The sequence below is a fragment of the Malaya genurostris genome, chromosome 1, assembly GCF_030247185.1.
Source record: "Malaya genurostris strain Urasoe2022 chromosome 1, Malgen_1.1, whole genome shotgun sequence".
In the NCBI taxonomy this organism is placed as follows: domain Eukaryota; kingdom Metazoa; phylum Arthropoda; class Insecta; order Diptera; family Culicidae; genus Malaya; species Malaya genurostris.
The window spans coordinates 148,459,596-148,487,365 of NC_080570.1; the positions used below are offsets into that span (position 1 = coordinate 148,459,596).

Consider the following 27,770-nt stretch of genomic DNA (forward strand, 5'->3'; position numbering starts at 1 on the left):
TGCATCGGAATCGCACGCTTCGCGATGTTTATGAATTTCAACGGTTGATTTAAAAAGTAATCACAAAGTAGCAATTCTCCCGTAGAGGCGCTCCGAGCAGCCCAGTAATCACTTATGGGCTCTTGCGTTCGAACTTTCATACAATGGTAATTCATGCGTACAAAGTCGTACGCAACGGTGATTTTTAACGGGCTTTCACTTGAATGTTCACAGAGCTTTTTTGAAAAAGTTTGTACAAGCTTGAATGTCTGTTCTCTGTGGTTATACAGTTTACCGTAATTCCATTAATTTCGGAAAATCACGGAGAGGTGGTGTGTTAATCGCTTTTTCTAACACGCTATCGTCCAAACTGAATAGTAATCGCTCCATTGATCTGGAATAAATCGAGCACCCCTAGCGGTATACAGGAATTGTTTGCAAAACGTTTTTAAATTGTGTTTGAAAACACACCGACTAGCCCATCTCAAGATAAAAAAAATGCTTGCGTGAAATTCCAAACGATGTAACAAACTTTTTAATAATTCACGTCTCTGGCGAAGACATTCTCGCTGCCATGCTAGTCCCGACGGAATCCCCGCTATTATCCTGAAGAAATACGCAAGCTCATTATGCACTCCTAAAATGCTTATATGATAATCTAACATATTTGCATTATTGGTATTTCCAATGATAGTTTTTTAATTGTTTATTCTATTTTATTTTGGGGAGCAGGGAAAAGCCCGATGGAGATGAAATTTGGCAATCTCTCTCTCCAGCAGGCATAAAACCTCCTCATCTTTTGTATCAACAGATCACAATGATCCAACAGATACATTTACGTTTAAAACTAACAGTTAAAGCTAAACCACTAACTCTATAACTAGTTGATGACACAATATTACAGAATTACAGAGCAGCTTCCTTGGAAGCCGAGATAGAAGAGAAAAACCGGATATAAAGATGGAAGAAGAAGGTTAGTTGAGGGAGCAGTGAGTGAGCGTGGACGAACGACGGGGCTAGAACCGGCATGTAGATCTAGTTAGTGAACAAAAAGATGGTGGAAGACGGAGAAAATGAGAGGGAGGACGAACAGGTTAGTTTCGGCGAATCTGATTAGTTTCCAATGAAGATTTTTTTTGTTGGCATTACATTCCTTTTGTGGAATTTGGCCTTTCTGTCTCAACAGACTTCGCAGCCGATTCTTAGCGTACAGAATCATTGCATGGCTAGTACTACGATCCTACTGACACTAAGAATCCTTCCAGGTCGGGGCTCGAACATACGACAAGTGAAGATGGCGAACATTTATTTACTGGATAGTTAAGGAATCGTTGAATAAGCATTTTATCGCATTACGCGAGAGATGAAAATTAAAATAAAATAGTTATATGGTGTATTCAATATCATGTCAAATGTATTAGATAATCATATGAAATATTAAATCCGCCTTGAATTTTTTTTGTAAGATTTTCATATAACGAATGAAATTACCAGGCTTAATAAAATTTATTAGCGCACCTTATAACCACTATTAGATAATCACACAACATACAATATATGAAGTGCATACTGTATTCAATCCGATACAGATAGGGCAATGTATATGACTTATTGTATAAAATTCATATAAAGGGTGATTTTTTGCTGGTATCTTTTTGGCAACATTGTTTTTGACAGATCACGCGTGATTCGTATCTTGTGTCATTGTCCAACTTGTTCAGTTTGGTCTATAATTTAAACGTGAATCATTGTTTGATCTATAATCTAATCATGCATGGGCACTGGCAAAGTTGGAGGAAGATTACCTTTTTTATAGGAAAATTGTGTTCAGCGACGAAGCTCATTTCTGGTAGAATGGATGCGTCAACAAGAAAATTTTCTAAATTTCTGGAGTAAAGACCGGCCTGAAGCATTGCGAGAGCTACCAATGCATCCCAAAAAAAGTCACTATTTGGTGTGGATTATGGACCGGTGGCATTGTTCGTGAAATACCGGTCGGTATGCTGGAGAAAATGTGCCAAAAATGGACCTCGCGCATGGGCTGCAGCCTACATTTGCATAAAATCATCTACAAACATATGACGGATCACGAATTGAAGAGGCTACTGGTTTTGGTATATTCAACAATAATGTTTCGGCTTAATTTAGGTTTCAAGAATCTGCATCTGTTCATATAGCAGATATTCTATATTCTGGCAAAAATTAACCGTTTTTCTTAGGCAAAATAAAACAATACCTAAACGCGATTTTGAATAATAATTATCAAATCACAATAGTTTGGGTACCGGCTCATTGCTCCATTCCAGGCAATGAAAGAGCCGATATTTTAGCCAAACGTGGTGCTATTGAGGGTGAAATTTATGAGAGACCGATTGCTTTCAACGAATTCTATAGCGCGTGCCAAAGAATACTTGCCAGTTGGCAAGCTTCTTGGGATGAAGATGATCTGGGTCGGTGGATGCACTCAATTATTTCTAAAATAATAACAAAGGCATGGGCCAGGGGAATGGATGTGAGTGAGTGTTCATTCGTGTGATGTCCAGACTCATGTCCAATCACTACACGTTGGATGCACACCTTCTTCGCATTGGACTTTCCGAGACTAATCATTGTGCTTGTGGAGAAGGTTATCGCGACATTGATCATTTCGTTTGGACATGCGTGGAGTATCGTGATGTCAGGTCTTAACTAATAGATTCCTTGCGTACTCAAGGTAGACTATCCAATGTCCCAGTTCGCGACATTCTTGCTTGTCGTGACCTTTCTTACATGAAACTACTTTATCATTTCATTAAGTCCATTGGAGTTCGAATTTAAATTTTATTTTATGTTAGACCCCTTTCTCCTCCATGAGTTCAGCCAATAGCCAACTATTTTAAATGAACAAAAGTGATGAACAAACCTAAATAGTTATAGATCATGTACAAAATAAATGTAATTTTAATGTAATTTATAATAGCAAATCGCTTGATAAAAACAATGTTTAGATTAACTAATAAATACCAACAAACTAATATGGTATTCGAAATGTATTAGGTTTAAAGTACTATGTATTGTGGATGCCACGGCGAAGAAAAACTTATGTACATTGCCTCTGAAATAAACGTATTTATGGAAAAAAAAATACGCAGGTTCGGGGTCCTGTCTCTGAGCATATCTTTTTCCAAAAGAACATCTTTTCTGTGAGTTCCTAATTCATTTAACTTCTCTAATATATGTTTCCACTCAGTCATTGCAAAAACTGATTTTTTTTATGGCGACTTTACATCAAACCAAATAAAATTATAAAATCGTTAACAACGCATTGAGTGTATTGATTTTAATGCATTTTGACTTCAGGATATGCAAGGGGGTGTCTGATATTTTATAGGGCATTCTGCATTAAATAAGAGGAAATTATTCATACCCACGTCGATCCCGTTATGTCGCTGACGTTACCCACCCGCCTGTTTTACTCCTGAAAACCGAGCTCTGTCTGTTCCGCACCTGTCTGTATCGTTCCCCGTTCGCTCTCGTGCGGTAACGGAAGTTCAACTGACCATACAAATAATGTGAAAGACCAAATTTATATTTTCAAACATTACACTTTTCCAAGACAATAGAATCTGGTTTCACCGGCGCTGACGGTCGGGCCGGACAGTACATGATAAAACTGGCGATAACTAATTCTAAAGATGCATCCATAAAATTTCACTGGTAGATGCTCGAAACACTAAACTATCTAATAAAGCAACAAAATCGAATCGAAATATCGAACAAGGTAGAAGCGTCCCTTAAAACAAGGAAGTTCCTGTAAAGCATGCAGATACTGGACCAAAAAAAAATGGAATCAATAATCCGAACGTAAATATAGACAATCCCTGACAGACGATTAAGGCTGTGAACCATTTCGCGGTTAATTTGAACTTTTGGTTAAAATCTGACACTCGAGCAGTTAATTTGATGTTGTCAAAAATAACCCTGCTCGAGAGCATCGTTATTTTTGACAGATCAATTGTTATTTTCCGACACTGAAAAAAATCTTGCAATGCAAATTCTAATATTAATTCCTTAGTTGAAATTATTTCCAGTGGAAAATACACCCAAATAACTTTCCGTCCGTCAAATTTTGAAATGGGCCGCAGCTTTTGTTAAATTTAACTACTCGCCACAAAATAACCACTCAAGTGTCAGATTTCAACCAAAAGTCAAAATTAACCGCGAAATGGTTCACAGCCTAAGAATGAAACAGTGAGGACAAACTAGAGAAGGAAAGCAGAAGAAGTTTCGGAGCTCATGAGTATAAGTGCATTAGAAATAGCTATAACTTTACATCCTCCCAGCAGCTTATATTGAACTGCTAGGTGACAGAAAAGTTCAAAATAAACTGTTATACACTGACGAGTCGGAGACGAAATATGAAGCTAATTATAGATAAAATGATTTTTTTAGTTGAAACACTGCAAAGCGCCCATGGAACTGCTTCACCTTTGAAAGAAGAGATCAAGGCCGTTCACTCTTGATCATACCAAAATAACAACAACGTATTTCTTGTAATGTCACTTATATAATTTGTCATGTTTCAATTTGTCTGTCTCCACCGGGTGCGTTCGTTACTGGGCACATTGCCCTGCTGCTGCTATTGTTCCTCCGGGTAATGAATCTGACCCAGATCGCGGCAGAGATTTTGATTCGTGAATGCCGTGTTATAATTGAACGATCCGTATCCAGGTGCGTACTGAGTGTATGCCGACGGGAAGATCAGTTCCGGATTCGCTACGAAGAGAGAAAAGAGAAGTGTTGAACTCAAAATCCTGACCATCTAACAAGAGAAAATCTCATCCAGCCCATTACCTGCGAATTGATCGGTGTTCTGCAAAAAGGCTGAATAATTGGAAGAACAAGCTATGTGCGGATTGAGGACGGCTGTTTCCGACGGTTCGCCGGCACTGTAGTTGCCAGTTTCATAGCTAGTCGTCGGGAAGCTCTGATTCTGCGATATATTGTTGTTCATGTCGCTCAGGAATTCAATCGATTGCGCCAGTGGAGAGGCCTCCGTTCGCTTGATACCTACAGCAGCGGCTGCTGCAGCAGCCGCCGCCGACGAAGCCAACATTTCACTGGTGATCAGCTTCTCGTAGCCGCCCGGTGGTTTTCCCAAGTCGGAAGGATGCTGCGGATGGTGGTGGTGCTGCTGCTGCTGTTGCTGCTGTTGTTGCTTGCGACCGGAACTGTCGTCTTCGATTATTACACCAACTGACAAAGCATCCTCGGCTCGATGGTATTTGTGCGGTTTTTCACCTGTAACAAGAGTTATTGAATAGTCCGTTTTTTGGGAGAGTACACTGACAACAAACCTCGCATCGAGAAGCTGGACTGATTGTCGGAGTTATCTTCGGACATAGCCATCGAGTTGACGAAGTCAACGCCTCCGACGAACATTTCGTTACCTTTGTCCTGATCGTGGGGTCGACCTTCGTGCATCATTTCCGGCATATCTTTGTGATCCTAGGTAAGTTTTGGAAGAAACCGTTTTAATAATTGGGATTCGAGTGAAAAAGAGCAATGGTCAAAATTACTGATTGATTCCATCCGTGGGGATTTAGTACCTTATCTCGTTTAATGCAGCCCAGGAGACCGGGTTTCATGTCTGGGAAGAGATTAAAGCGAGAATGTTGGTTATGAGTTCGGATGAAGCGAAACTATGAACTTACCGGGATCTTCTTTAATTTTGCGACGCTTGGAACTGGTTGCCGAGAGCGATTTCTGTGACAATCCGAGCAGTCCATTGATACTGTAGGAAGCCGACGCTACATTATCCGACGCCTGTGAACTCTTCATCATGTTCTCTGGTTCTGTGGACATCGGTTGTTGATTCATACATTCCTGGGAGCCGGCTTGGGGTTGCGGTGTTTGACCCTGCCCAGTTTGCTGCTGTGATTGACCGTGTCCGCGTGACATCACCCTGGGGCTGCTATCCATACTGGAATCCATGCGGGAGCTGTATTTGGCTTTCTCGGCTGCCTTGTTGCGGACGATTCTGTGCAAAGGATTCAAGGACGCGATAGTTACCCACTAAAAAAGCTAAACCCCGGCAATAATCGAGAGAGAACGAACCTGTTGATCGAGGACACACTGGGTACGTTATCGTGAACACATATCCCGTCGGCAAGAAGTTTGTCGCGAATTTCCCACGCGAACATGGTTGGATTCTGTAGTTTGTAGGCAGCGATTGCGTCGACCACCGGCGGAGTGGCCACCTTTGGTTTCGAGCCGCCAATAACACCGGCTTTGAAACTGCCCGTTTCGTAATACCTGGAGGGCAATCGAAGATCAGAAATTAGTTTGCTAACCGTCTGTTGGATATTCACGCCAACTGGAAGCCAACTCACCTGGACAGGATCTTTGACACGCAACCGTGGCTAACGCGGAGTTGTCGTGAGATATCACACGGTCGGATACCATTGTGAGCCAGTTCCACGATGCGCTGTCGCACAAGATCCGGCAGCGGACGCCCATTCACGAAGACACCCCCAAGCTGATTGACTCCACCGTGACCTAAGGTTGTATTTTGAAACGGAAGAAATGGGAACAGAATTCCAACGAAATTGATTGTCACAAAAAAATGGGGAAGAAAGCTTGATTAGTTGAAAGTTTGAAATTGATGGGGTTCGGCAGAATAAGTGAAATTAAATATCAATTGTTGAAATCATATAAATGCAAGCGAACATATAGAAAATCTGATAATCATTAGTATATAAAATATAGAAAAAAAAGTCCATAAATGGGCAATCATAAAAAGGCGGCTAGAAATAAAAGGTCAAAAAATTATTATAATGAAACATACACATACGAAGGCGCAATAGACAAGATGTTTCATTACAAAAGCATAAAATTATGCGACGACGGAAGTCAGCATGGAGCAACAAGCACTGAATTAATATAAACCCAAAAAAAATTTCAACATATACAGAACCAAATGGGCGTCGTCATGATCGCAATGGAAATGGTAAGGGGGAAAAAAGGAATCAACAAAAAAAGGGGGATTTAAACTTCGAACCTTTACCGCCGAGTCGACTGCGCTGCACCTCGGCAGGTTCAATGTGCAATTCGTCGTAGTAGGCGCAGACCACGAAACAAAAAAAATATATATGAACACGCGCTTTCCTCTAGCTGTTTTTTAGGCTATGTAGATCGGATCTTCATCAGCAACGCCAACTTCGATCCGTTGATGATGATCATCATCATCATCATGGTAGTCGTTGTTGTGTTGTAAGCTTGTAAGGACCGGACGATGTGGTATTTTAATAAAGCACATCAACGGCAGGCGGTGAGTCGCTTAACACCGCACCCTCTCCGCCTTCCTTCCCGATCATCTGTTGAATGTTGGAAAAGGCACGGAAAAAGGGAACCAAAGAAAAAAAAACGACAATAACCTCCGCGCCTGCTGAGTCTGTCTGACTGGCTCTATATGTTATTATGCCCCACCGTGGGTCTCTGTATGTTTCAGCGCATATGCACACACATACGAACAGATAGGGTATGATCGGGTAAGTCCGCAACAGGTAGCACTATCTCGAATCTACCGCTCATTTTTTATGTGTGTGCGTCAATGTATTCGTAAACCGTCGATGTGGTGTCCGAGAGATTGGAATAATTGATACGCGGAGACTCGCAGACCAACTGACTGGGAAGAACTGATGAAGCCACAGCAAAACAAGGGTCTCATCGTTGTCCCGGAGAGTCCGGACTTGGGACGGCTTGGGGATGAAGAACTGACAGACGGGTTATGAAATCAGAATGCGCGAGACAGTTGGATGATTTTACGTTCCTTGACAAAACTTTTTTACTATAAATTTTCATATATTATGTGTCACATTTCTTATTAATCAATTTGAATTACACATAAAAGTAAAACAAATTATAAGCTCAGTAATCGAATGTTCAGCAAAGGTGAGCAATGTTTTTTTCACTTGTGGAAACTGAAAATGATATTTTTATTGGTACCCAACAAAATGCAGAGCAGAAAATGGTCGACACCCAATTGAGAGTACCAACAATCCATAATAAATCATCAGTATAATTTTCCTTCTATCAATCACTGGGCAATGATACAAGAGATTTTTGTCTGTCTTGATATAAATGTACGAAATAACAACAATTTATAACTGATGTATAAAAATAAAACGTTCAAATGCATGCAATTTTTTTAGCGGTGGCAAATCGTACACAGCTAAGAACAACTGAAGACAAACACGAGAAAAGGTTCTAAGTGCAAATGAGATTTTCTCTTTGTTTGGTGTCTCTTTCGATTATTACGGTCCTATCGGCAATCCTACTCTCCAACTCTTTACCTAGAATAACGACTGAACCCATCGACTTTCGATCTGTAGTTAAGAAATTGCCGTTGTAATTGGAAGAGTAAGTAAACAAAGAGTAACTGTCATTTGCACTTGGGACCTTTTCCAATGTTCATCGAGAATTCTCCTTTTGTGATAACGTTATCCTATCAAAATTCACTTTGAAGAGAAATTCCGAAGGACTCAGTACTCGCTGAAAGTAAGTCGTTATGACGTAAACGACAGAGAAAAGTTTTCTGTTTTGTTTGGGGTTAAAACTAATACTCTTTTTGTCATAACTCGCCATCAATTTCTTTCAAAAGTGGATTTTGAAAGGTGACTTATTGGCCAAATTATCACAAAAAAAGTGTAAATTCTTCAGCTCGGTATAAAGAAATGCCGATACAGATCGGTAACACAAGTATTTGTTGATTGCTGAGTAATCAATGCGCTATTTTCTGAAAATCACCTAATAGTTTCGCTGATATTTCAGAAACGCACGCTTTTTCATAAATCTCAGAAAATGTGAGCATATTTCCACACCAGCAAACATGTTTGCCGAGGTTTTGGGATATGCGCTTACTTTTGTCGAAATTTTGCACGAAAACTGTCAATAAATGCCATTTTACGTTTTCGCAATTGCGTGGTTATTAAGACTGTGGACCATCTCGCGAATGATTTTAACTTTGTAGATTTGACAGCTCTTGTTGAAGGTAACATCTCTAAATAAGCAGCGCCTCTACATTTCATTGCAGCGTCATTGTGCCAATAGTAACACCCAGACAAATTTTTGAATCAGAGACTTATTTTTGAAAAAATGACCTGGCAACACTGGTTCGAGAGCAAGGTTAATTTTGACAGCAGAGTTACTCCAGATTTTTCTCATTTCCACAGACAATAACAAACCAGATCTTCAGGGGACGGGTATAGCGTGATGGGTAAGTTGATGCCTATCACGCAGCCCACCTGGGTTCGATCCCCAACCCCGCACATAGGGTCAGAAAGCTTTTCTGGCCCGAAGAGGTGAATGACCTTAAGGTTAAAACCTCTATAATTGAAACAAAAAAAAAACAGATCTTTTGCCAGGTTTTATAGATTTCACCAGATTTTCAAATTGTCTACATATGAAATACCAAATTTCTCAGCTTTATTTGAGTAAACTCGGAACAATTGTTTCAAGAAATAAAAAGAAAACGATAATAAATGCTTGTAAAAACATTGCGCTACAGCATAACAACAAAATTTCGCTCAAGTAGAGTCAAACTTTTAGTCTGTATGAGGCTTCTAGTTGCTATGCACGAGATGTTAATGTACTAACGAGTCGAAGACGAGATGTAAAGAATGCTAGATTTTGCCAAACTTTCTCTTCTTAAAGGACCAGATTTTATTTTGGCGATTGGCATCCCTGTTTCACAGTTCGATAGTTATTTTCTGACACTGAAAAATATATCTTGCAAAAAAATTCTAATTTCAGATCTGTAGTAAAAATGTCCTTTTATTCTTACAAATAAAATACCATCCGTTATTCGTCCGTGTGTAGTCTCATAGTTTTACTACGCAGGCTAATTCTAAATCAAATTAGAAGTATTTACTTCCAAATTTGAACCGAATTGGCAATGTAAATCCGTTGAAGACGCAAACATGGTTGCCACATTTTAAACAAACAGGATTGAAGTTATTTTATATGCTAACAGAATGAAGTGTTTAGTTTTGCCCCTTTATGTGATGGTATACAGTTTTTAACACACTTTACCCTATAATTCCGGAACCGGAAGTCAGATCTGTCGGACGCCATATGAGACCACAGGATTTTTCATTTGAATCCAAGTTTGTGAAAATCGGTGAAACCATCGCTGAGAAAAGTGAGTGAGATGAATTTTGGGAAAATACGACCACTATTTCCGGTGCCTTCGGAATCGGAAACCGGGGAGCAGGATAACCGAAATCATTTTGTTTGGCTGTCTACTGATAATGACAATCGAGCGAAGTAGTTTTGAGGCCAGTTTGGAAATTTTTTTACATGTTTTGTTTCGCTCCTTTAAGTATACAATTCTTAACACACTTTACCCTATAATTTCGGAACCGGGAGTCGGATACAGATGAAATTCAGAAGTTTTATATATTCATTCATTTAAATCGAAGTTTGTAAAAATCGATCCAGTCATCTCTGAGAAAATTAAGCTCGTATTTTGAATTTGGAATTTTAACACTCATCACCCTATAATTTCGGAACCAAAAGTCGGATTCGGGTAAAATTCAGAAGTTTTGTAAAGTAACGTTTTTATGCACTAACTTTTCTCGGAGATGGCTGGACCGATTTGCACAAATTTAGATTCAAATGAAAGGTCTTATGGTGCCATACAAAATTCCTGAATTTTGTTTGGATTCGACTTTCGGTTCCGACGTTGTGTGCTAACTTTTCTCAGAGATGGAGTGACCAATTTTTACAAACTTAAATTCAAATGAATGGTCTTATGGTCCTTTACAAAACTTCTCAATGTTCCAAACCTGCCTCAAAACTACTCCAATTGGTAGGTATTATCAGTAGACGGCCAAACAAACCTATTCCGATTATTCTTACAAGAATAATAGTACGATTGATATGAGAAAGGCATCATTACACAACTAGGTGGATTAGAAAAGTGTTTTTGTCGTGAATACGACTTACTTTACTATGGGGTGCCTTTTCAAAATTAGCTATATGGAAGAATGGGCAGAACTTAATCGTGAATATCTCGACTTGTATTAAAGGCAGCAACATAATTCTTTCACCATTTCATCAAAAATATGATCAGGAATTTAGGATAATATTTTGATCAGTGTGAGATAACCACAAACAACTCAAATATTAAGTTTTCTTAAACTTTGAAAACAACGCGGAAAACTCTACTTTTGCTTTGCTTTTTCGCGCAAGGACGACGATTTTGAGGTAGTCAGGCACATATCTTCAACTGACTGTGTATAAAAGGGGAACCGTGGTCGAAATTCGATCATTGCTTCTTGTGCGTTGGATGCAAGCAGACATCGTGGGACCAGCAGCTTCGGAGAGTGCACCTTCTGTGTGGTTAAAAACCTGAAACTCTCAGGTCGCAACTCTCATTTGGACTTCAGTCGTCAGGTGGAGCAGTCGGCAATGAAAGCAGACCTTTTGCGTGGTATAAAGCCTTAAACGCTTAGGTCGTGCTTTCATTTGGACTTCAATCGTCGGGAGCGCAGCGGTCGTCAATAATGAGAGCAGTTCTCATTTGCTTTTCGGTAGTCGTAGCGAGAAGTCGTCTTCAAGTTTCAGATTTTAGTTCCGGAATATAGGTTTAGAATTTAGAGCCTGTGTGCTAAAACTGGATTCTGGAACTATATTCCGGAACTGATTTCAGTTTCGAAATTATAGTTTTAGAATTGCAACTGATCTCTGAGTTTGTTCTTGAACTCAGGTCCAGTTCCTTATTCTAGAATTCTTCTATTCGGTTCTTTTTAGAACCATAATAATACTCTCAAAGAATTATGCGAAATTTTGCTTTACTGTACTCTATACAACCCATTTTGATGGTCGTGGCGAAAAATCGTCTTCAAGTTTCAGAGCTTAGTTCCGGAATATGGGTTTAGAATTCAGAGCCTGTGTGCTGAACTGGATTCTGGGAAAAACATTCCGGAACTGATTTCAGTTTCGAAATTGTAGTTCTAGAACTAACATTCAACTGAATTCTGAGTCTGTTCTAAGTTCTGAATTTAGTTCTTAAACTCAGGTCCAGTTCCTAATTCCAGAATTCTTCAAATAGGTTCTTTTTAGAACCATAATACTCCCAAAGAATTATGCGAAATTTTACGTTACTGTACTCTACACGGCCGTTTTTTCAACCACTTGTAGTTGGTAGCAGAACTTTTTGCTGATTTGCTATGAAGACCAAAGTTTCAAATTCTATTAGTGAAAAAGAGGAAAGCTTGCAAAACTCACACAATCAATCAACTAATTGATATTCGAAAGTATAAAGAAAGAGTGTCAGTTTGATTCGTATTCACGACATCCAATTATGTCTCTGACATTACACACCCGTACTTTTTTCTTTATTTTCGTAGTACAGTGTAATTTGCGAGATTGTCACGTCGAAAAAAATAATACTTAACGATAGTATATTTCAGTATAATGTACTATTTATGTTAAACATACGATATTTATTTCGAATATCTCAGAATTTTGCTTCAATAACAACCCCGAGAACATTTGTTGAAATTGTCAGCTTTTATGTTACAATTAAAAAATTCAAGAATTTAGGAAAAGAGCATATTCTTGTTAAAATGGGATCACTGTTGTTTCCGGGTATAAGGAATTGATGCTAGGTTTGTACTAGAGATGGACAAAACCGTTCGTTTGGAAGGGATCAGGGTCATATCGCCGAAAGCCATTTCGCCGAAAGCCGTTTCGCCGAAAGCCATTTCGCCGAAAGGGTTATTTCGCCGAATGGGTCACTTCGCCGAATGTCATTTCGCCGAATGCCATTTCGCCGAAAGCCATTTCGCCGAAAGGGTCATTTCGCCGAATCCTGAAAACGTCTTGAAATCGTAATTAGAATTGATTTAACTTAAAGACAAACAAAACTTGGTGACCATTAGCTACTAAGCATCAAAGCAATTGCATAGGTGTATCTACCAGGCAAATGTAGGTGGTATTTTCCGTTTGTTAAGTGAAAATGAAAAAATATCTAATGCGGCTACGCCACATCGTTTTGGTTCATGTGCTGTCCGACCTCGCTACCGCTCGTTCGGACCTATCTAAAGCAAAGAAACCTAGCTTTGAGTAGACCGGGCAAACGAGGCGGTTACAGGTTTGTATGCAAGAGGCCGCCGCTTCCGACGGCGGGTCGGCGGCCGACTCAGCTGGCGTCGGCTCGGCGGCTTTGTGCCGCCGAGCCAACTTGGCTTCGGTTATGTGGCTGCGCCACATCAGTTATACAGAAAACATAACATGCATGAGATATGACCCTTTCGGCGAAATGACCCTTTCGGCGAAATGACCCTTTCGGCGAAATGACTCTTTCGGCGAAACGACTTTCGGCGAAATGACCTATTCGGCGAAACGACTTTCAGCGAAATGGCATTCGGCGAAACGACTTTCGGCGAAATGGCTTTCGGCGATATGACCCGCTCCCGTTTGGAAGAACCGCTCCGCACTTGATAGTTCTACTAAAAGAACTAGCACTGTTGAACCACTCTTTCGTTATTATCAAATTTTGTATGTTTCTCCGAAAATCATAACAAAGCCCCAAATTGTTTTTTAAATTCTGCAGTAAAACTAGTACAACGGGGCTCCAACTCTTCATATTAAAAATGGCTCAACAATGGACCTCTGTCTGCCGGGTTTGTTGAACGAAAAAAATGGCATTCGGTTCAACGGTCTGTTTCAAAATCGGCAAACGAAGGTCCCGTATTGGCCTCCCGTTGAACGATTGATTGGACGTTCATTGGGCCAATTCTTTTATTCTGTTTGACTTCATTTGATATTCGTCAACCCTGCATGTACATGCAAAAACGAAAACGAATCTTGAGATCAAGTAAATGAAATGAAAATACTGGTATAAGGAGTGTATCTATAAGTAGTTAGCAACGTTTGAATGTTATTACTCTGAAATGGCTTAATTTTTTGTAGCGTGTTTTGCGGTGACACGTTTGTTTACATGTCAATAACAGCTGCGCAATCGATTGGTTTCGGTACGGTTTATCGTTTCCATGATGAGTCGAATTGATCCGGAAACGCGAAAGAAAATTCTGCACACTTGGTGCTCAGAAAGAGGTGTCACGTACAACGAAATTGCAAAACGGGTGAAAGTGCACCACACCAGTGTCAAAAATATTATCGAGAAGTTCGGTAAGACCCTTTCCATGAAGGATTTGCCCCGATCCGGTAGGAAAACGGGTCCCAGCCAACCCGGCCGGGACTTAAAAGTGGTTGAGTACATCAGGAAAAAACCCATCGGTGTCGACGCGGGATTTGGCCAAGCAGTTCAACACCAGCATCGGGATGATTCAACGGATCAAAGTTCGGAACTCCCTGAAAACGTACAAGAAACAGAAGGTGCCGAAAAAGTCCCTGGTACAGCAAGTTCAGGCCAAAACAAGAGCGCGAAAACTGTATAACCGGATTCTACAGAATAAAGACGGATGCATCCTGATCGACGACGAAACCTACGCCAAAGAAGACTCTCGAGCGCTGCCCGGACCGCAATGTTATACGAAATCGGTGTACCAGGACCTGGACGACGCTGACACCAATGGAAAAGTTTGGGCAGAAGGTGTTGGTCTGGCAAGCAATTTGTACCTGTGGTTTGCGGTCGTCGATATTCTTCACGAAGGACACAATTAACGCCAAGGTGTTAAATTTTTGAAGAAGAGAATGCTGTCACTGTACAGAAAGCATAAGGTTCCTCCTCTCTTCTGGCCGGATTTGACTTCAGCCCACTACACCAACTCCGTTCTGCAGTGGTTGTCAAAAAATAATGTACAATTCGTGAAAAAAGACATCAACCCACCGAACTGCCCGGATCTTCGACCAATTGAAAGGTATTGGGCAATTGTCAAGCGGCGCTTTCGGAAGGAAGGTACAGTGTCCCAAAACATGCAGGAGTTCAAAAAAAAAAAAACTGGACAGCTGCCACCAGGAAAGTCACAAAAGTAACTGTGCAGAATTTAATGAAGAATGTCAAGTCCAAAGTGCGAGCGTTTCACAGAAACTAGGATTTTCTTCAATATAATCAGTAAAATACATAAAAATGTAATTTTTCTACAATATATCGAAAACTGATGTCAAAATATGTTTTTTTCGCTTTTTTATTCAATAATCAATGTTGCTAACTACTTTTCGATACACTCCTTATTAAGAAGAAGCTTTGCATATCATGTTTGGTAGTGCAAAAGCTATGTTATTGCTCTTAGTTTGAATTTTTAATGAAAAAAAATAAAACAAAATGCGTTTAGAATGAAGAACTGATTCAAAACGGCCCTGCCAGTCTTGTATGACAAAAATCCGGCAGAAACAGAACCGTTGAAAACAACTAGTTGAAATTCTCTGCCGGAAACCTTCTGGCAAACGCTTCCAGGCATCGGGGAAGAAATCTACCAGGGACATGCAAGCGGGAAACTGCGACCGTTCCAAAATAACTCACATCATCGAAATGACGTGAATTCTTAATGACATTATAAATGTCATTGAATATTCACTCATTTTATGCATATGTTAGTGTAAAATTTAGGCGACTTCACTACACTCCAGCTAGAGGAATGGATGATGCTGCCTAAGGTAGGCCTTTTTGTTAACTTCCAGTGAATTTCAACCGTTTATGGTGGGATTCTAAGAAAAACTGGTTATTCACTACTTCTGTATATCAGAAAAACTTGAAGATTTAAATTTATGTAATTAGTTATTTAATTTTTTTTATTTAGAAATAAATTAAAAATTCAGTCCGCATCTTATCACTCAATTCCGATACATTTTTTAACCAAAGGTTTTTTGAGGTAAATTGATTCGGATTTCATACTGAATTTCTCAGAGAATTCTGATTATAAATTTTTTGCCCATTCGAATTTGATTCGAGATTCCTTCCGAATTGATAACTGATAGTGTACACTCTCTCGAAGATTTCGATTACTTAATTTTTATTGAAAACAGTTGAGAACTATCATTCTAAATAAAGAGTGCTGGTTCACTCATTCTTCTAGAGCAGGGGTTCCCAAAGTGGTCGATATAGACCCCTTGGGGTCGATATCCTTTGTGCGGGGGTCGACGTTAACGAAAACTTACTATGGGGGTCGACGAGGTCTAGAAATCGACCCCCTATTTTTTATATAAGTTGTTATTTGAAATATTCATGCTAAAAAAGATGTGTTTATTTGACCATCCGCAGAAATTGGTATTTTACATCAATATTTAAAAAGCAAGAAATTGAATTTCTAAGGAATTAATTAACGGGGTCTGAGGCCTAAGTTAGTTTTTGTAAAGAGGTCCATGACCCAAAATAGTTTGGGAACCCCTGTTCTAGAGGAACTAGTTCTTTAGAACCGTTTGCGAACGTTTGCTTATCTCAAGTTTGAACTACGATCCCGATCAGAAGGCAATCACAAGTACACAACAGAAACCAAATTTGGCAACGAATGTTGCTATAAATGTCGGTCTAAAATTGAGAAAATAAGATACACCATTGATATAATTCTGTGATGATCATTTGTTCGGGATGTTTCATAACAAATTGGTTTTGAAATAGGTCTGCCAAATGTAGAGCACTAATCGGAAATGACTTTCCACTCGAATCATATCATAAAAAATAATTAAAAATCTGTCACCTAAAACAATACAAGTTCGGAAAAGTTAACATCTAATTCCGAAGATGACACCACAGAAGTTGTTATATTTTCTATCAACAAAATTATCGCACTTTTCCAGCAAATATCGAATGTATAGACAGAACGCAACAAGTTCCTTCGTGTAACTCAAAACTCGCAACTCCGCCGGCGAAATCAACACAGAGCCAACGCCGTAAAGTTCAAGACCCTGGTCCATAAAAGCCTCACTAATGACCAACGCCCCCTTTCAGCCCTCCTTTCACACATCCACATTCGGTGCTCGATTCCGGAGAGCTTCGAACGGGGAACGTGCGCTATGCTTACCGATCGTGTAGATCTACTACACACAGAAAGAAAAAAAATAAAACCTAGCATAGTGCGATCCGCCGTACACGGGGAAAAAAGCGAAGGGGACTTCATCAAAGGCCCCCTCATCAGCAAGTAGTAGCAAAAGCAAGCCAGGAGAAGTACAATATGTATGTATGAACAATCGAAACAGAAAGAAAAAAAATCACTTCTCCGACAATAGTGCAGAAGATGGAGCAAATAAAAAAAAACGGCTTCCAGTTTAACTATCTACTCCAACTTTGCACTGTGCTCAGGCACAAACCGAAGAGCAGCAGCAGCAACAGCAGTAAAGGAGACGGTGACGGAGGCGTCGTTGGTTTAGCATTAGGATTGTATGGACGGACCTTGAACTTGTAGCTGACCTGTTGATTCATGCGCCACGACGATCACCCCGCGAAAAATAAAAAGACCCGACTAAGGATCACTATATTCGAGTAACATTTAAGTCGCAGAAACGCAATCAGTTTTTTTTTGTTCACATTTTAGCAGCAATAGTTAGACAAAAATGTAACATTTACTAGACCTTGTTGCGCCGACAGCAGCAGTAGCAGTCAGCGAACGCACACACAGGCCGCGGTGGCGGCTTACTCGCAGCCATATGCAAATTAGACCACGAACAAACGAACGCAAATGGCTTCCTTGTGGCCGGAATCGGCCAAATCCCACGCTGGCGGATGACACCTGGAACGCATTCCGATAGTTGATCCCGTCGAAGGGGGCACAGCTTCCCGTACAACAAAACACAATCGGTACAAAATTTGAACACAACACACACGCACGCACGATCTGTTGTTCGATTTGATCGAATTCGATCGCAGTAGGCTAGCGGAGCAAGTACCGAAAACGCAGCAAGCGGAACGAGTGAAGCGATCGAGACTGACGGACTGCGCGAGAGCGAGCTCCGAAGGTACGCAACGGACTGATCGGTTGCGATGCTAAAATGGCGCTCATCTCACCTGAAATGCGCAGGTAACCGAACGGAGGTACTCAGCGTAGGAACCCCCTTGGACACTGACACCCACCACCAATGTACGGAAGTTGGACTCAATGGATATGTGTGTGAGTGCATGGCAATTAACGGTAACAAAAAAATAAGAGATATGTAAAAAGCAACAAATGAGCGCGTAATGCATTGTATATAGTTGGGTATGTTCCTATCGCTTTCAGGTATATAAAACATAAAAGACCGTTGGGAAAAAGAGCGCGATCGAAGGTCCTTGCACAAAGGGGAACAAGTGTGCAGCTCATTCACTTGTTGAACCCTTCGCATTCGATGGATTGTCTTTAAATTCCCGTCGTTGTATTTATTTTTTTTTGTTCTCTGCTGTTTTGGATACGTACAGGTGTAGTACTCCAGGATGTTCTGCTTACAATTGAACGAATTGTAATGCATGGTTTGCAGCTGGAAATGAAAAGAAGGGGGAAATTGCGGTTGACTTTGAAGTAGTAGTGGTGGTGGTGGTAGCAAACAGGTACAGAGACGACTCTGTCTGATGCTGACGGGGTTAGCTTAGAACCTCAACCGGCGCAGGAAATCGGATATTTCTCGTGTCGTTGACTTGCGGTATGCTGGGAAGCCGTCTGCGAACATGCTGGAAATTTAAAGGGACGTTAATGGGAAATAGCAACAGGTTCTTTTTTTGAGAGGCCTTTGAATAATGTTTATTGATGATATCAGCGATACAATTTGGCTTGGAAATTTGATAGTCAATTGCGGCAAAGTTAAGCTTTGAAGATAATAGTATCTCTTGGATAACAGTCAAAATTATGGTCCAGATTAATTAGTTCCAACTATTTTGTTTAAATAAAGGACACACGGTAATGTTATCGACTATTCACCTATTAATTAGTTTCTGTATTACCTTTGTTTGAAAAAGCCTAATTTTAGCTATCACTGTGTTCACTGGGTAAAGCAACCGAATTTGTTGTTTGAAGTAATTCAAAATCTTAAGAAAGCAGTCATTGGTTCAATCCACACAATCTGTTATTGAACCAGCACATTTAATTAATTTTTATTTAAAAAATGTTGTTTTTATTCACGAAAATATACTACGGTGTCTGAAAACTATCCGAAATGTGGTTTTAAACCGAAAAATCTGCATCTATTATTTTCTCAATTTCATCCCCTCCCGGCTAAATAATGCACTTATGCCAAAGTTTTGTCCAGTCCTCGAAGCATCCAAATAGTCTTTCAGTACCTTCTTCAATTCGGCTCTTAAATCTTCAATCAAAACGCAATCCTCGAAGCAGCCTTTTTGAATTTAGAGAACAGTCAAAAGTTTTGAGGAAAAATTCATGTAAAATGAATGTGAGACAGCGGTGCAAAAAACCAGTTGGTGTTGGCCCATAATGTTGACCATAATATTCTTCAAAGCCGAGGTTCGCTTCCGGAATTTCTGTACTCATTTTGGTTAGACATGTTACATGGTTAGATGCTATCTTTTCCTCCACCAACAAACACTCTAACGTTTGATTTAATTTTTCTCTACCTCCAATGCTGCTTTTCTACTGGGAGATCGGCCAAAATCAATCGGCGTTTAAGATGTTGACGCTCATTCGAATCAGATCGTACATTCGCCTTGGGGAGAGGACTGATGTCAAACATCTGCAGCAGATTCTTTGCTGATGGACGAGCTTTGTTCAGGATCAATCTGTGGCGAATCCTATCAAGAACTCAAAATGCTGAGTTTTGATGGCATTTGATGCATAAAATATTGGCATCATCTTTTTCCAATTCCCAACTTTTGATGTTTCTAATCTCCTAATTATATTTGTTGATTGTTTAAATTTATTTTTGCTACTTATTTCTCATGTATATTTTTCTTTATAATCATCAATATTAGCATAATATCGAATTTCTTTCAAAACAAAAAGAACAAACACAATTTACAAAAACATAAGAGTAAATTCAGCAGCTATAAGTTCTATATGGAAGATCTATAATAGAACAGAAACTGTAACAAACGTATCCCCAGCAAGCCGTACTTTTCTTGAGCAAAATAAAACTGTACCCGAACGACCTATTGAACAATAATTATCTAATCACTCTGGGTCCCGGCTGATTGCTCCATTCCTGGCAATGAAAGAGCCGATATTTTAGCCAAATGTGGTGCCATTGAGGGTGAAATTTATGAGGGACCGATTGCTTTCAACGAATTGTATAGCTCGTCTCGCCAAAGAAAACTTTCCAGCTGCCAAGCTTCTTGGAATAAAGATGATCTGAGTCGGTAGATGCACTCAATTATACCGAAAATATCGACAAACGCATGGTTCAGGGGACTGGATGTGAGTAGGGATTTCATTCGTATGATGTCCAGACTCATGTCCAATCACTACATCTCCTTCGAATTGGACTTTCCGAGACTAATCATTGTGCTTATGGAGAAGGTTATCGGGATATTGATCATGTCGTTTTGACATGCGTGGAGTATCGTGATGTCAGATCTCAACTAATAAATGCTTTGCGTACCCAAGGTAGACTATCCAATATCCCAGTTCGAGACATTCTTGCTTGTCGTGACCTCCCTTTCATAAAACCTGTTTATCATTTCATAAAGAAAATTGGAGTTTCAATTTAATAAAGGACCCTTTTAAGACTTAGTTCTGATTCCAGCTGCGACCATAGGTTCAACCAATAGCTAAATTAGAATAGAAATTATTTAATGATACAAACAAACTCGAAATAGTTTATGAATCAAAATGTCTGAAAATAACAGCTTATTTTATAATTTATAGAAGTTAATCGTTTGGTTCAAATAATATTTCCGAGTAGATTTCATAATTAATGACGAATTACCTAAGATGATATTTAAGTAATAATAGGAATATGTTTTAATAAATTTAAATCGTTGTGACTATTTTAGAATTATATTAGGATAAGAATTTTATGTAAAAATGATGCTACGGCGAAGAAAAACTTATGTAAACTGCCTTAAGAAATAAACATATTTATGAAAAAAATCCGTCTACGTCTACGATGCCGATCTATTTTTTGTATATTTGAAACACGAGTAAAATACTGCTGAGGCTGCTAGTTTTTCTTGTTATAAAATTCAGATTTAAATTTTGTAACTGACATAAATTATGAATCTAGAACTAGAATAGAACCTGAATATGCCCTAAGTAAGGTTACAGTGGAACAGTTGCTATGTTGTTGGAAATAGGATGTAAATATATTCGCGTTATGCATATTACATTACCAAAATATAAATTTACTCAACAGCGTCAAAAAACGAAAAAAGTGCTCCTGTACAAACGACAACACAAGAACACCTGAAATTATCTCGGTTCATGGTCAACCTAATACCCCAAAAACATTACAATAGATGGCGCCACTGCACATAAAAGCGCGTTCATGAAAGACACTTGGCCAACCTGCCCCTTTGGCCTACCAGCTCCTGTCTCTCCTACCATTTTTCGATATTTTTTACGTGTTGTTATTGTTTTTGATAGAGCTTGGCTCACATTAGCAGAATTCGTAAGAATTTTGCAACCCACTTCCTTGTTGAACAGTTTCTGACATCGTAAAAATTGAAAAATCACTTTTGGCGTCTAAAAAAGTGATGCCTATCCAAAACACTAATTTTTTTTAGTTGAAATTTGACAAAACAGTACAGCTACCAATAACCGGATGAAAATAATAACCCGCGTAGTTCAATTTTACCGATTCTTAGATATACAGAGTGGGCCATTACAAGTGGAAGCATTTGTTTCTGAACTTTTTGAAAATGATATCGCGTAAATGTGCCCTATTTTTGGCGTTTTCCATCGTTTTGTCCATTGGTCAATACGGCGGCGATTTCACGTCGAATGTTGTCTTTGAGTTGAGATATGGTTCTTGGCTTATCAGCGTATACCTTGGATTTCAAAAAGCTCCACAGAAAAAATCTGGTGGCGTCAAATCGGGTGATCTCGAGGGCCAGTCAAAACCACCGTTTTTCAATATGACTCGTCCGGGGAACAACGGTCGTAACAAATCGATTGTTAGTCGCACTGTATGGCATGTTGCACCGTCCTGTTGAAACCATTAGCCATTCAGACATGTTCGTGAAAATAGAACAATGGGCATCACACAATCATTGAATCATGGTTCGCCATTAACAGTTTTCGTTGCTCCATTGTCGTCTTCTTGAAAAAATAGGAACCAATCACCATATCCGCACAAACTCTACACCTAACTGTAGCTTTTTGGTCGTATAGATGCTGTGCCTCAATTCATTGAAGGTTTTCAGTGGCATAGTACCTAAAATTTTGCTTATTATCGCATCCATTTAACGTGAAAAGCGCCTCGTCTGACATGATGATTTTTAGCCAAAATTTGGGCTCGTTTTGACTGTTAAGCTGAACAATTTCAATTACTGTTCCATAGTAAAATCACAGAGAACAGACATTCAAGCTAGTACAAACTTTTTCAAAAAAGCTGTGAAAAGCCTACAAGTAAAAACCGGTGAAAAATCATCGTTGCGCACGACTTTGCCCGTATGACTTACCATTGTATGAAAGCTCGAACGCAAAGGGGATTACTTCGCTGCTCGAAGCGCCTCTATAAGGGAATTGTTACTTGGTGATTGCTTTTTAAAACGACCGTTAAATTTCTTACACAAATTGAAATCTCTACTTGGATGTCTGTTCTCTGTGGTAAAATTGTCTTGGAATGACGCTTCCAACGCGATCATTAATCAATCTGATAATTCTGTCAAAAGTTATTGGGTTGCCCGATGCTTCCACTTTGAACAGCCCACCCTGTATTTCGAACACCGTTGTGTCTAGCAATAACGGAGATTACTACTTTTGTGATTTGCACCCTTCATGAGGCTTTTTAACACATCACTAAATAATAATAACTAAGAATAACACTTTTTTTTGCCAAAAATCGATTTTCTACATCAATGTAATCTCCTTCAAGAGCAATACAATCATTCCATCGCTTCTCTGAATTCTCGATGCCGTAGAAGGATTTGTCTTTTGCCTACAAATATTCACATTCAGCAATTGCTTCTTCTTTGAGTTTAAAATCTTTCCAACGAGAATTTTTTTTAGAGTGAATAGCCAGTAGTCACTGGGTGCCAAATCTGGACTATATAGTGGACGAAGAATCGTTTCGAAGCGTAATTCGTTCAGTTTAACCATTATTGTCATCGATTTGTGAATCGGTGCATTGTTTTGGTGGAAGTGTGGTTTTATCTTCGACATATGAGGTCATTTTTCCATGATTTTTCTGGATTGAAACGATTAAACAACGCTTTGTAGTATTTGCCACTAATTATTTTTCATTTCTTAAGATAGTCGTCCCGAACCGAACTACTGGAGCCATAACCTTCCTAGCTAACTGTTGTGTTATTGGCCGCTTTGGACGTAATTCACCGGCTGTACAGATGATGTTCGTTTTGATTCTGGAGCGGATTGATGGATCCATATTTCATCTATTGTCACATATCAAAACTCTTGTAAACAGGGCCAAACACTGTTCTAAATCACCAACACGTTGTTATTTTTTAATCAACTGTAAGTAAACGGCGGCGCTCACTTTCTCATGGTCAAATGTTCATTCGTAATTGTAAACACACTACCTTCTGATATCTTACGGCCTCAGCAAATTCAACGTAAAAATTCTAAATTTTCAATTTAGATATAACCAATTCGTGGACTTTTTTTGTGTTATCTGACGTAGCCACCTCAATTGAACGACCAGAACATAAACCTGTGTCTATACGACCACGTTTAAATTGAGTAAACCGATAACAAATGGTTCTTTTCGATGGAGCAATGTGCGGATAGCACTTTTGAAGTCATTGCTGAGTTTATGCAGTATTTTTTCATCAAGAAGCAATGAGAAATTAACACACGAAATTACTTTGAATCCATTGTTTTCAACATAACAAAAATAGTTTCATTTAAATGACTGGTACTTTTTTCTGACTAATCGAAATGCCATGAAATTTTACCACATAGTCTTTTCATAAACGCAGAATCTATCATCCTAGAAAGAAATCAGTCTTCACGAGTTTGGCATTAGTCTCAAATACTTGTATGTACGAGATTCGATGTGAACTCGACCGAGCTCGATTAAATGTCTTTTGCTTACGAGTTGTTTGAAAAATGTGAGAGCTGGATATCTTGATAATATGTTGTTTTGGTTAAAATAAAATAGTTTAAATATGACTTTCTACCTTATCTACCATCAGAATCTCTAAATTTTCCCAGCTACCAAAATCGCTGAAAACTTATTGATTTTGATCTACTGTCCATGCACAGAGTCGTACGCAAGGCTACTTTTATTGCCGATCAACTCAAACTACGAACCGATTACTCAGAATTGTTATGTATGCTAGAATCCGATATTCGTAATCGTTGTCTTTGAGCTCATCCTTTTCTACGTATTCTTTCTGCTAGAACCAATTATGACTATGATTTCATCGAACATTGTCTCTTTATTATTTGATGTTAGTTTTAGTAACAAATATAAGCATCTGTTGTTATAGAAGATGAGGAGGTTTCATGTCTACTGGAAACATAGTGGAAGCTTGATGATAACATCTCCAGTAGGCTTTTCCCAGTTACAAAATTAAAAATATAAAGCTGGTTTATATCAAAATGACAAATAATCACAAGAAATAATGACCCTTATTACCGTTCTCACTTCAACTATCACATTCACTTCACTTACATGTCACTTCACTTGATTTTCCCTATTACCAGTATCACGCACAGTGAAGTAATCACTGGAAAAAATCATTTTTCCAACAAAATATTGGTGATGTGATGCTCGTAATAACCACAAGATCATCTAAGTAATTACTATTTTTTTGAAGCGACTTCTGTAATAAGAACTTACATTCACTTCATTTGATTTCCACCGTGAAGTGATACCTATAATAAGGGTCCCAATCACTTCACTTGGTTTTCACCGTGTAGTGATACCGGTAATAAGGGCCAATTTTTATAGATCCTGCTGGCCCTTATTACCAGTGTCACTACACGGTGAAAACAAAGTGAAGTGACTGTGACCCTTATTATGAGTATCACTTCACGGTGGATATCAAGTGAAGTGAATGTAGGTCCTTATTATGGAAGTCACTTCAGAGACAAAAGTAATTACTTGGATGAACTTGATGTCATTATGAACATCATGCCACCAACATTTTGTTGAAGAAATTAGTTTTTTCCACCACAATGATCACTTCACTGTGCGTGATACTGGTAATAGGAAAAATCAAGTGAAGTGAATGTGAAAGGGGAAGTGAGAACGGTAATAAGGGCCGCTGGGTGTGAAAACGTGCAATAATCGCATTTATTTCGAGGCGATTAGCTGTAATTCTTTTTTATCCATACATTCACAATAAAAATAAAAGCGCCTAAGGACGCGGTATGTAGAATAAAATAAAATGTTTGCCTTTTCTCTTCCCTGTAGAATGTTCTGCTGGACGCAGTAACCTTAGAAATATAACATCAAAAGATTTTCCGTCATAAATATTCTATACAAAACTGTCCACTCGAATGTTTGCACCAACAGGAGCCGACCCCCCGCCAGGAGTTCGACACAACACGACCCCTTTTTACTATACGCAAACATCTTCGATTCCAACTCCATCGAAAGCGTATAAAATATGCACCACACAAAGGATCACTATCCCGTATCCCATTCATCGTCAGTAATCAAATTTAAACTTCCACAGGACATGGCCAACGAGCGTTGGCGCTTTCCCGCTTCGGAAGCACCAGTGGCAGTGCCGCAATCTGACAGGCGCGTACAAGCGCCAGTCAACCGTAACACGTGCTCCCTGCAGTTTTGTCATCAAAGCAATTTTCCTACGGTAATTTTCCACCGTAGAAAAACTTAGAACCTCATCAGTAGTCAAAATGAAACACAAAATAAAGAAATTAAAGAACTTTTATTCGTAAAGAACTAATTGAGTTCTAAGAAGCGAACATCTTTCAAACGATTTTGTACTCTGATCCTTTTGAAGGATCTTTTATGGCAGAATGCAGTAACAAATTTTCGCACCTTCGCACAAATGTGTTCCAGTTTAAGGAAAATGGATTCTCCACGACACAGAAAACCACCGAACTTTCGCGAAAAGAATCACTGGATTAATTAATTTAAAACAATCGGGCACAATGATTGAAGAGTTCAAAACTGAAGAAAAAGTTCACTTTGATTTGCACCTCTCGGCTGCAACAGCAGTATGGGCAGGCTAATATTACGTTTCACCCTTACTCCATGGATTACTAGACTGCGTGAATTTCTCTCGCTCGCTCGGTGCCAAGGCATGGACGGATTCGATTTGGGGAGCTGTGAAATGCGCACGGAGAGTGGCACCGTTTGTTTACGCTTCAGTTATTCTACGCGGTTGACGTCATTGCTTTTCGTTTGCTGCCAATTCCATGGGTTGTGTGTCTTGGCTATGTTTTGGCGTATAACAGTTTACCTCGGTAACGGATGCTATAGGTGATCAGGCGCTTCCATCGCACGTGGAAGTGAAGGTGAAATCAAAATCCATAGTTTCAGTGCCGTGTTTCTTTATTTTCTATTGGGTTCGCGTTTCGCTCAAACGCGCAATGCTAAAGTTCATTACATTGTTTTTTTTGAATCATGGAATCGGATGGGCATTACGCCCGTGGAAGATGCTAGACAAGATTGGAACTGGTAATCCTATCCTATTCCCAGAACGACGTTCAGGATTCAAAAGTTTGAAACCGGTAAGTTTGATTTAAAGCATCGTCAGGAGTGTTCTAGTTCTAGATGCATAATTTATGTTAGTTTTAAAATTTAAATCCGGAAATTACTGACAGTCCCAGCAGTGTTTTACTAGTATTTCAAAAATACAAAAAATAGAACGGCAATGTAGAATTTCGTATTTTGTATCTCGATCAAGTTCGAATTTTCCATACAAAAGCATCATTTGCTCAAATAAAAGAATGCATTTTTTCATTTGATCGAAATATTTTGATTCGTCCGAACTATAGAACAAGGGCGGATGGTTTGTTCAGGAAAGAATTTCTGACAATTTCTGACAATACTTGCAATTAGAGCATGCTCAAGATTATTTTCGGTCTAGATATTTAATTTATGACAATTTTAAAATTTAAACCTGCAAATTATAATCAGAAAAACTCGCATTTAAATGAAGCAAACTCAGCAGCTGGAAGTTTTATCTATAATAGAACTGAAACTGAAACAAACATATCCCCAGCAATCCGTTTTAGTTTTATTTATTTGACCAGTTCTACCGACGACACGACCTGCCACTCGTCTATATAAACTGTATCGAAAATCTAACTACCCCTCAGTAACTGGTAATGTCAAAACGAGGTTGCTTGAAAATCTATTGAAACTGGCAACAAAAGTCGAAAACTGTTGATTTTAGATAACAGTTACCAGAACCATGGCTACGTTTGTTTTTTTAATCGAACGTACTAACATATATAAATAACCACAAAACAAAACAAAATGTTATATCTGTAAACCAAAAGAAATATGGATTTCTGTGAACCGAAATTAATAGGATCAGCTTAGCATTTACCTTCGCCCAGAGCACCCCGAAAAGGCAGACATATAGCAGTTATTTGTCTAGATGTTCATAGCGCAAGGTGAACGGGCGGCAAAAAATATTACATTCGATCGGATTGCCATCGGGCACTGATTGATTAGAAAACAGTAGCAGGGCATATTCGCTTGTACTAGTTATGAATCATCGTTTTACCATGGACCTTAACTCTATTGTACCCTCCATTGCAGATCAAATACTTCGGTATGAATAAATCCGTTGGTCTTATCTCGCTCGCCGAGAAAAGCGA

At 39.2% G+C, this 27,770-nt stretch overlaps 1 protein-coding gene across 5 annotated transcripts; it reads right to left on the minus strand.

Moving 5' to 3' along the window:
* Positions 1–4,505: 4,505 nt before the first annotated feature.
* Positions 4,506–26,210, minus strand: LOC131426161 (paired box protein Pax-2-B). 5 transcript variants are annotated; one of them, XM_058588641.1, is made up of 9 exons: positions 25,978–26,210; positions 18,315–18,375; positions 6,351–6,516; positions 6,076–6,273; positions 5,673–5,998; positions 5,568–5,608; positions 5,316–5,466; positions 4,813–5,259; positions 4,506–4,734 (listed from the first exon to the last, which is right to left on the minus strand). In XM_058588641.1, exons 2-9 carry the CDS (start codon positions 18,364–18,366, stop codon positions 4,598–4,600), a joined length of 1,518 nt encoding a protein of 505 aa, XP_058444624.1. In that variant the 5' UTR covers positions 18,367–18,375; positions 25,978–26,210; the 3' UTR covers positions 4,506–4,597. The 5 variants fall into 5 exon arrangements, with proteins under 5 accessions (XP_058444624.1, XP_058444623.1, XP_058444626.1 ...); XM_058588640.1 differs by having other exon boundaries at positions 5,538–5,608; XM_058588643.1 differs by lacking the exon at positions 18,315–18,375 and having other exon boundaries at positions 5,538–5,608; positions 25,978–26,209.
* Between the last annotated feature and the right edge of the window lie 1,560 nt (positions 26,211–27,770).